Raw genomic sequence first — 10,656 nt, forward strand, 5'->3', positions numbered from 1 at the left:
AAACGACCAAAATGCCCTCGGCGGGGTAGCAAAATTACAGGCGGTGGCACGACCGAGGTGAAACTGTTCACTGCTGAGGGGGCTCAGTTTTGATCTGGCGGCCCAGATCGTCCGGGAGCTCGATCCGACAGCCGAGAACGCATCACGAAAATGATCGGACGGCCAGAAGTTGCTAAACTCTGTGAGTGCCCGACGGGTGCTTCGTTTCTTCTTTCTCGATTTGTTCACTTATTTGAGTTCATATATGTAGTCCATATTAAAATATTCAAAATACCTTATAATGTTTCTATTCGGCGTTTTTACATTCCAGCGCATCAAAAGACCATTATTGGGAACAAATATTTAGGAACGGAGGGAGTATATGCTATATGCTCCGATACCCTCCTCCGTTTATTTTTGCGAGAAGACCCTCCTCTAATATGCCTGAGGCCCCAGCTGTCAGCATCGTCGACTTCTCCTCCGCCGCCTCCTCTTTCTCTTCCCCAACCCCAACTTCTCCTCGACCCCGTCCCCTCGGCGAGCCGCGCCGCGCCGCGGTGAATGCGATGGCCACGGCTTCGTCGGAGCCGCTCCCCAGCGGCGAGGAGGGGGACGAGGATGCGGGGGTGAGGATCGGTGACGAGCTTCGCGGCATGTCGGACCAGGCGCTGAAGGAGAGGTTCAAACGCCTACAGGACGGCCTCAACAAATTCCCCGGCATCCTCCCGGACGGTGGGAAGAAGTACTGCCGCTCGCTCCGCGCCGTCCGCGGCGAGCTCGACCGCCGCACTCGCTTGGCCTCGGACTCGGCCTCTCTCCGGCCACGGCCGCGGCCACCGCGTCCGCAAGGCCGCCTAGGCGAGCCGGTAAAACTATCTTCCAGTTCTGTATTTATTATCTTGGTGTGCGGCAGCGTGGATTAATTTTTTGATCTTTGCCTTGGTTCTTCCGAATTTGGGATTTGGGATGGGTCTGCCTTGGGGTAGATTGGAGAGGCAGGTAAAGCCTTAGGGTTCTCAAACTTCCGTTCCATAAAATGCCTGCAAGCCATATGCATTTGTGCTTTTTTCTATGGAACGGTAGGGGCACTGCCAAATTCTGTAAGCAGGAGAAAAAGCACAGCCAAAACCTACTAGCCATGGTCACCAAAGGGCCACCCTGCCATGGCAAAGCACCAGGTCGTAGTATCTTCCTACTTGGCATAGGAAACAACTTGCATCGAGCCATAAGCAGAGTTAAAAACTTCGAGCATTCCTTTCCTTCCAAATGTTCCAAAGGGTGAAAGTTTGATTCCATCTAAAGCTATTTGCTCCTTCTCAGTAACATATGCATGGGCCTTGTCCCACCAATCCTGAATGTGGTGGTTCCGCGGCTCTGGCGCGAGCAAGTCTGATCTCTAGCGGAAAGTCCAATAGAGAGGGCACCTAATGGCCAAAGCATATCACCATGACTCATTGAGAGCTGCATAAGGTGACCAACCTTAAGCAAACAGCTGATCAGAGGTGAAGATTTGCTTCTGGAAGGGAAGCCAAGTGATAAATCTGCACTTATGTTTTGACTTTTGCGTCAGCCCTCCAAACCGCATCGTGGTTGATGGGAGTTGAAGGACCCTTCGAACTTCACCCTATATGCTGAGCGAGAGGAGTAAACCCCATCAGCCGTCCACCTCCCAAGTGATTTTGCGCGGGAAAACGGAGCGGGCAACGACATGGAAAAGATTGGAGATACACGAATTTGTGCACCTGCTCCGCATGCTGAAGTGGCGGTATGCTGCTGTGTTCACCAGTGGTAGAATTCCATGTTATCATCTTGCTTGTGTATGGCGGTAGTTATTGAAAACAGAAAGGTTTTTTTCATCTCTGTGGACAATGATATTCCTGTATTTTCTACCTGAAATCAAAATTAAAACCTCTCCTACCATCCGTTTTCTCTTGCTTTTTACCACAGACAGCGTTAATCTTTTAATCTGTTACTTTGGTGACAAAATAGCAGCAGCTTTCCATCTTTCTTTCGATATGTTTAAACTTTCCTTTGAGTCAATCAGCGAATCATGGCCTGTGTCTGATTAAGGAGAATCTGTAAAAAATTAACAAGAATTGCCTCATGTGATATGTAAAGTGGGCTAACCATAGGGCGGTGTATTTGTGTTCTTTTCTATTTAATCCATATTTTTAATTTTAATGCATTTGAAAGTTGGTTTTTGTGATATGCCAACCAAATAAAATCTCCACAAGTATAGAAGTGATATTCTTCTTCGGCTATGTTGGTTGCTGGCTCGCCAGTGACCACTGGAGTCGTTGGATGGACCTTTGCGTGGTCGATTGGCCGTCGCCACCTTGCTATGGTTGTGAATATGTACAGTAAGCGTTCTGAGCTGTCTAGCACTCTAAGCCTAATCATGGAATGCTCCCTTGCAGGATGGCACTAGAGGCGAACGGATGATCCAGTCAAGTTGTGCAGAACCGTCTGGTATGTGATTGATTTACTGTTTTGACAATGTATCATATTTGAAACTTTCTGCACACTACCATCTCCTGGAAAATCCATTTTTGGAATACTTGTTTTCATCACATCAATTTTTGTAGTTGGGTAATAATTCTGAATAACTAGATATTGTGGACCTAAAATCCCTGCCTGCTTATCTTTTTTAGATGCTCCATCTAATATTATTGCTTACTGCAGTGCTGCAATGTTATTTTACCATGTTGGTATAACGTCTTTTGGGTCTTTCTCTTTTGTCCTTTTAAGAAAATTGCCAGTTCCGTGCTGTACTTAATAAACCATCTAGTACAACCTAAACCATTTGCCATATTGATCAAATGCACATGAATAATGATCTACGTTAGTCACTTCAGTGCCATGCAATTTTGTATTTGCTATTGAAATTGATGAAATCAATAAATACTTTGGGTAAAGAAAATGTACCCAAAGCTGGAGCTACTATTGTCAAATTGTGTTGTGCCCGCAGCTATATCAAAAACCGAAATGAATGCCTTTTGAATTTACTCAGACTTTATATTGGTTTCACTATGTATAATTAGGCAAGCCACTGTCCGACTCGATTAAAAGATTGAACACCAGAAGGTCTGACTAGTCGTCGTATCACATTTCCTAATAAACTCATAACATGTTGACCATTTTTCCAACATAAATTTCTGTTATACTCGTTATTAATTAATTTGCTATTCAAAATTTTAATTTTCTTTACGACTTGTAGGTTTGTCTAGTAAATGCAATGAAAATCATGGAGTAACCAAATCTGATTTCCTTTCCGCATTTGAGGTGGATGATGAGGTAATTAATGTGTTGCATGGTAATTAATGAGTTCCATGGGTTAGGCTTGCCTCGTATAATCCTTCCCCACACCTCACCTGGTGTGGGAGCTCCTAGCACGGGGCCTGTCCTATGGTACTTAAATCTGTGTATTTTGTGCAAGTGTTGAATTTTCTGTACGTTAGGCAGGCATCGATGTGGAGATAACAAGTGTATGCCCTGGCAAGACTAAAACGCCAGTAAAAAATAAAGGGAAGTCGTATGAAGTGAGTGAATCTTGCAAAACCAATGCACAACCAACGCCTCCCAAAGTATTATGTATCGACAACTCAATCGACGTGGAAAATATGTCTTCTGACGATGACTGCAAGGATAATGGCGATATTAGGATACGTGAAAATGCTAACACACCTCGTAAAAGGTTAGTATGTATACGCTCTTCTGTTTCATTGTGTTAACCTGCAGTCCATTTGTTTTAATTGGTAATGATATGTTGTTAACTAACTTTAAATAGACATGGCTTGCTGCACATGGTGCATAAACCTATCAAAATTCTTATTCTTCATACGGTACAGTGATAGCTTCCATGGTAGATGTAAAAGGTTCTGTTAGATAACTTACTACTTTTAGTAAATACCAAACACACCGACTTGAAGATACCTCTACCAGGAAATACAAAATTTATGATTTGAACTACAAGGGCTCTCGGTGTAGTTTTTAGGAGTACAGAGGAGTCAAACTTATTTAATGTTTGACTTACAATACACCTGCCCATGGAAAGCTAGGTAGTGTGTGCTTAAGTGGTCATGCTATTGGTTCAAGGAAGGCAGATTATTGCTCTCTTGTGCTCAACTTTGTTATTGTTTTCTAATCAATCAATTCATTGTTTGAATGTTGTTTTGTCCATCATTATCAAATTCAAATACAATACATATATTACTCAAAAGTACAAGGTCAAACTGACATGTAATGAAAAGGGACACACAGCAAATTAACAAGAGAACATGCGATTCTTCAAATAATCTGATTTAACTTCTGCAAGGATATTTCCAGTATTCATCAGTCACGTCCCTATGCATTCCCCAGTTACTTAACCTGTTGTGTAACATATCTGACTGTGATCATACCCCTGTCCTTGTCCAATTGTACTTTGCTGATCAATTGGTAGAATGCTGTATATATACCACATCTCATGCATGCATGGTTGTGCTAATTTTTATTATCTATTATGTGAAATTTTCATTGTACTGAAGGGGAGCCTTGGCGCAGTGGTAAAGCTGCTGCCTTGTGACCATGAGGTCATGGGTTCAAGTCCTGGAAACAGCCTCTTACAGAAATGTAGGGAAAGGCTGCGTACTATAGACCCAAAATGGTCGGACCCTTCCCTGGACCCTGCGCAAGCGGGAGCTACATGCACCAGGTTGCCCTTTTTGAAATTTTCATTGTACTGAATCATGCAACCTACCTCTTCCAGGAAAGGAGATGACTCAGTAAACTTCTCAATGCGATTGAGACCAAGAAAGGTTTGTAAATACATTTTAGTTTCTATGACTTCTACCATCATGGCCGCCAGTGTGCTCTTTTATGATTATTATTATTGAAGTATTATTATGATTGACAGAGCCCCAGCTGCTCATGATTTTGGCAGTAGATACTAGAAAAGGGGTTTTGTTTTAAAATGACTCTCATACTGGTTATAATACGGAAATATTACTAGAACTTAATTTTGAAGAAAATCATTGAGTGTAATGATAGCGTCACCTTTTTTCTCATGGGCCAACATTGGACCTTCAACCTGTGGCCCTCTACAGACATTTATAAGTAGCATAACATCAACATGTGACCTTTCTATTGTTGTGATGGGGTTGAGTCTCGTTGTATTAAGCACTTTAAACCGACAACCATGTTGTTGAGGTTCAGCTGCATATTATCCTCTAGTCCAATGCAAATATGCAATGTCAGTTCCAAGAGCATGCTGGTCAAACTGTCGGCATGACCATTAGTTTATATACTTCCCCCATTCCCAAATACATTGTCATGGTCTTCGCGATACAGCTTTGGCTGTCCAATCATAGTACTCAAGTGTATGGAAGTATCTTTCTGTGACGATTCTATACTATTTCTGGACAATGTATGTACTTTTGGCAATGGTTTCTAAAGCAATATTTATTTGTGAATGGAGGTAGTAGTTTGACCAGTAAAAAATTACGTAGTCATACTTGCGCACAAAATTACGTAAACATAGGACAAAATTGACTGCTGTGTGCTACCTATGTAAACACCGCATAGTGCTAATTTCCTTCCATGTCGTTATCAAAAATATGTTCACCGGTTTGAATCTTAGTGTTGCATAGTGGTGTCAAATGGCTGCCTTCATCAGTTCTGCCACATTTTTCTTCTGTACCATGTGGCTCAGTATAGGCGTTGTGTTGTCATATTATCCAGTTTTTCGTTGCAACTTGCTTAGTCTCCGTTCCTGGGTGACGTTCAGGTGCGTAAGTGCCGATGGAGATTTTTTTTTTCAAAGTTTATGCTACTTAATCCAAATGAGTGACACCTCCATTAACGCGGTGCACACTTAAAAATTTTTGGTAGAGAATTCAACTGTAGTTGTAGGGTGGCAAATGTATCGGGTCATAATTACAAGCTTTGTGGTTTGTCTGGATCTGGGCCACAGTTTCTCTGGTCGTGATGCACCACTTCATAAAAATAAAATTTGTTTGAGGCTATACATCTTCAGTTATTGAAACCGTAATGGGGTTTGCGAAATTATTACTTCTGATTCTCTAGAGATCATATGTAGTGGAAAGGACAGACACAATACAGGTTAAAGCACGATAATGCAAACACATGCTCAAGTAGCCACTCAGGATCTTAATTCTTAAGATGAACAAAAAAGTATAAAGACAAAAAAGAGAAGATGTCCATGGCCACTTTGTGACATTTAATTCGGGAGCAAATATAGGATAGGAGTGGGAAGACCTGACATCTGAATGTATTTTACCAGATTGCGCCTGTACATAGTTAGCTTGTAAGATTAAAATAAGATAATTACTTGGTGCACTGTACTACATCTATAATCTTTTCGAAAGAAGTTCAATTTTCCAAGGACAAAGCGAATTGGTGAGAGAGTTGCAGTATGCAGTTCTAAGAGCAACTCCAACGCGCCGACCCAAACGGACGCGCGTTTTATCCCCGCTTTTTGTCCGCTTGGGTCGGCTGCTCGCTCGTCGTCCGCCCCTTCTGCGTTTGGGTCGGCCGTGCGCCCAACACGTGGATGCATTTTCGTCCTCGCGCTGCCGTGTTTTTTTGCAAACATATGGAAATTTGACCCTAGTTTACATAATTCAAACAAAATATGAATATCTCAACCAAATAAAAAATTAACCGTCTCAAATACATTAAAAAAAAGATAGTGGATACATCTACTGGTTGCCAACGTGAGCCCAGATATGGTCAACCAAATCATCTTGCAGCTGAATGTGAGTTTCCCAATCACGCATTTGATGATGAAATTCGGTGAACCGTGCAAATGTTGCCGCTCCTCCATGCTCAGGCACAACATTGTCATCCTGAAATTGAAACCCTTGGTCATAGATACGTTCCGGGCGCTCATCCTCTACGATCATATTGTGCATGATCACACAAGTAGTCATCACCTCCCACAACTTTTTGGTGCTCCATGTTCTAGCAGGCTACCAAATGATGCCGCATCGAGATTGCAGAACACCAAAGGCACGCTCGACATCATTCCTAGCACTCTCTTCCTCTTCTCTCCTATAGGGTTGGGGATTGTCTTCACAAGAGTAGTCCACTGAGGATATATACCGCTCAGGCGTCAGCTAGGTAGTATCCTTTATTGTAGTTGTGGCCATTGATCTGAGCATTGACCTCCGGGCTGTTGCCTTCTGCAAGCCTTGCAAACACCAGAGAGCGTTGAAGCATGTTGATATCGTTGTGAGATCCGGCCATGCCGAAGAAAGAGTGCCAAATCCAGAGATCTTGTGAAGCCACGGCCTCGAATATGATGGTGCAAGCTTTAACATGGCCCCTATACTGCCCCTGCCAAGCAGAAGAGCAGTTCTTCCACTCCAAGTGCATACAATCTATGCTACCAAGCATCCCCGGAAATCCCCGCTTCAGGCAGGGCCGGGCGTGGGGCAAGGTGGCATTGTTTTTAAGGCGGTAAGGCGAGGCGAGGCGCTGGGGGGGCGCCTCACTGCCTACACGCTAAGGCATAAGGCGAGGCGACGCCTTAGAGAGTTCTATGCAACAGAATTAAGTAGAATTTGGTAGGCATTAGGCAACTAGGCATACAGCCATACACAGCTTGCTGCTGCCTGCTGTCTTGGAGAGGTGCTGCTTGCTTGCTGTCCTGGAGGAGGGAGAACTGCAGGAGAGGAGGGGGAGGAGGAACTGCAGGAGAGGAGGGGGATGGGGATCTGCCGTAGAGGAGGGGGGAAGCTGCTGTAGAGGAGGGGAGAAGCTCAGATCCAGCCTGAGGTGGGGGTGGGGGGAAACTGAAACTGGTTACAGCTCTCTCTCTCTCCCTGCTAGTAACTGTTGGCTCCCGCCCTTTTCTTCCCTCCCAGATCTCTGTTTCCCGCCTGAACCTCCCAGCCCTGTCTAAGGCATCCTCATTTGCCTAAGGCAGGCAGAGTGGCGCCTAGGCGGACGCCTTGGACGCCTTATGGACTATGGCGGACGCCTTAGACACACAGGTAAGGCAAGGCCGACGCCTTGGCTCCTGGGGGCACCCGACGCCTTGAAAACAATGCGAGGTGGTGCTGGCAGCGACGTCGGGGATGCTGCGGCGGCGGTGGGGCGAGGCGGTTGCGGCGGCGACGTTGGAAGGTGGCGTGCTGCGGGGCAGGTATGTGGGTGCGGACAGCTGGCTTGGGCACCGGAACTGGGCGGCGGCAGCGACGGGTGGGGCGGCCGGGTGTGCTGGCTGTTGATGGGAGGAAGATGGAATGTTCAATTTGTCACCATTGGCGGGCCGGGAGAGGAGTAGGCGGGCGTCGCGCCCATCCGTTTCATGCCCGTGCCGATGCAAATGAGGCCCAAATTTGGGCCTGAAATGGGTCGCGTGGCGGACAAAAAGCGGACGCGCGTCCGTTTGGGTCGGCGCGTTGGGCCGACTTTTGTGTCCGTTTCGACCCAAACGGACACGCGCGGACGAAATGGGTCGCAGCGTTGGAGTTGCTCTAAGCGTAAGCTGGATTTTGTTGCACGATTGCAGATGGTGTACTACACTCATCTCGTACATTCATGAATTTTTCCGAAGGTTCTAGAGGCAGTACAGTGTGCAATGTCTACATGTAAATGTTGGGACAACAGGCATGGACCATGGCACAAGATTAAGCCAAGGGGATTAGATGAAGAAAACCGTCACCAGACGGCGGCCATCTCCATTTGATGCCGCCAGTAGAAAAAAAAATACTGATCTACAGGCACAGATCACCTTTATCAAAGAAAATAAATAAAAATATGGAGAGAAATCATCTCTGAAAATTAACCTGGTAGCTTTCTTGCGGCCCTCTGAAAGAAAAATGAAAAAAGGGAGCTGCAAGAAGAAACTAGATGAATTAGATACCGATCCTAGCATGTGAGCTATTGTCTCCTACTATTGCTGACAAGACGCAGGGAAAGCTGTGTGTCATAGGGCCATGCCTAATAAAAAAAAAACTTCTGGAGTGATGGTAGTATCTGGTATGCGTAGTAACTAGGAGGAACTAGGAAGTCATAATTTTGAACCATGATGTGTGTGGCAGTTGTTAATGAGAGGATCATAATTTTTTGGGGGAGTGCCAGAAAAAAGAAAGAAAGACTGACTGTTTTCAGTACTAGCAAAGGATTAGGATAGGTCTTCAGTTAGATGTTAGGTCTGCTATCCTGCAATTACAACAACTTTCTTTTTGGCAGTAGTGATCACAACAACCTAATACTCCCTCCGTTCCAAATTACTCGTCGTGGTTTTAGTTCAAATTGAACTAAAACCACGACAAGTAATTTGGAACGGAGGGAGTACAATTTAAGTGCTTTTACTTCTCTTTTTGGGGTTATTGATTATTTTCTTAGTGAATCATACTGTAACCAGCTAACCATTAGTAAATATCTGTCCGTGTCAGCTTCTAGAAAGAGTAAGCTAAGCAAGTTATGATTTGCTTGCAACCATGATGAGGTAACTCTTCTGACTAGTTTGGTCTGATTTTTGCACCGGTTCAGGCTCAAGAGGTGGTTCTACTCGATGCAGATGCACACCATTCGGAATCTGCAGAGAAGCCAACCACTAAATGGTAACAATTTGTCAATTTCCCATGTGTGCTCCGATATTGGGGACAGCACAATTTGTGTGGTCAACCTGTGACTCGCATATGAAATATAATAATATTATGTATGTTTAAAGTTTTTGAGATTATTAACTTAATTCTGATACTTCATTAGGGATGCAATGAAGATATATTATCCTTCAAGGTTAGCATTTGAATTTTTTTAAACCCACCGAGCTTAATGTTTTTGTGCATAGTTGATGATTATTTTCTTTTTGCCTTGCCGGCAGCGAACACTCAAATTCTATTGAGCTTTCTCATGATGATATAAAATGCCTTGAGCCTGAATCGTTACTTTCCTCAACTATAATGAACTTCTACATTATGTAAGTATCGTTCTTTAGTTTCTAGATTCCTCATTCATTTCCTTTCTCGTAACAGTTGAAGTCATAACTATACATCTTGTAGGTACCTGCAAGGGCCAATGTCATCGATTAGCACACAAAGAGGCAAGTATCACATTTTTAATACATACTTCTTCAAGAAACTTGAAGCCCTGAAATCAAAGGTAACTCTGCAGTAAATTTCTAAATTGTATTGTCTTTACTGGCTCAGTATTCTATACTTTGATTGCTACAGTTGCTGTGTTCTATTCTAGTACATAACTGTCACGACCTAGGTTACGATGGGGTAGGCCATGGCTAGCGTGACAATAACCCATACTGGGTTTCCAAGCTGAGTACCTAGAAGGCTAGATATGCTTGATGCTTCTCTTGTACAAGTGTGATTATGTTGTAGAATAAGAAATAATTTTCTTATGGAAATGGCAGACTGCTGTGCATTCGATCAAGGAAATAATGCTTCTCATCCGTACAGTGCCACACAAAAGATCCATTTTTTTTCCCATTCTTATTCACTGCCCATTTAGGCACAGGAAAGGCTGTGATGTTAAGAATATGAAAAATCTGTCTTTATTTTAAGGCTTATTGAGTATTAGGTTCTTTTTTGCCCCTTGTCCGAGTGCAGCATGTCATGAACAGAGCTTTTTGGACTGTACTGCCTGTGCAAATATATATACAACTGTACAAGAATGAAAGCACATACATAAACCTCAGACCAAGAAGTGTAGAGT

The 10,656-nt window shown here is 43.8% G+C and overlaps 1 protein-coding gene across 3 annotated transcripts in view; it reads left to right on the forward strand.

The window, feature by feature from the left end:
- Positions 1-437: 437 nt before the first annotated feature.
- Positions 438-10,656, forward strand: part of LOC119341605 (ubiquitin-like-specific protease 1D) — a 15,808-nt gene continuing 5,589 nt past the window's right edge. The window contains exons 1-9 of one of the 3 annotated variants that reach the window (XM_037613474.1): positions 438-845; positions 2,397-2,448; positions 3,197-3,273; positions 3,438-3,673; positions 4,727-4,775; positions 9,481-9,551; positions 9,700-9,729; positions 9,815-9,910; positions 9,993-10,092. In XM_037613474.1, the coding sequence (XP_037469371.1) occupies positions 546-845; positions 2,397-2,448; positions 3,197-3,273; positions 3,438-3,673; positions 4,727-4,775; positions 9,481-9,551; positions 9,700-9,729; positions 9,815-9,910; positions 9,993-10,092 (1,011 nt within the window). In that variant the 5' untranslated portion in view covers positions 438-545. The remainder of the gene's footprint in view (positions 846-2,396; positions 2,449-3,196; positions 3,274-3,437; positions 3,674-4,726; positions 4,776-9,480; positions 9,552-9,699; positions 9,730-9,814; positions 9,911-9,992; positions 10,093-10,656) is intronic. The other 2 variants (XM_037613476.1, XM_037613477.1) reach the window with 2 other exon arrangements.

This window comes from Triticum dicoccoides, chromosome 7B (genome assembly GCF_002162155.2).
Source record: "Triticum dicoccoides isolate Atlit2015 ecotype Zavitan chromosome 7B, WEW_v2.0, whole genome shotgun sequence".
Taxonomy (NCBI): domain Eukaryota; kingdom Viridiplantae; phylum Streptophyta; class Magnoliopsida; order Poales; family Poaceae; genus Triticum; species Triticum dicoccoides.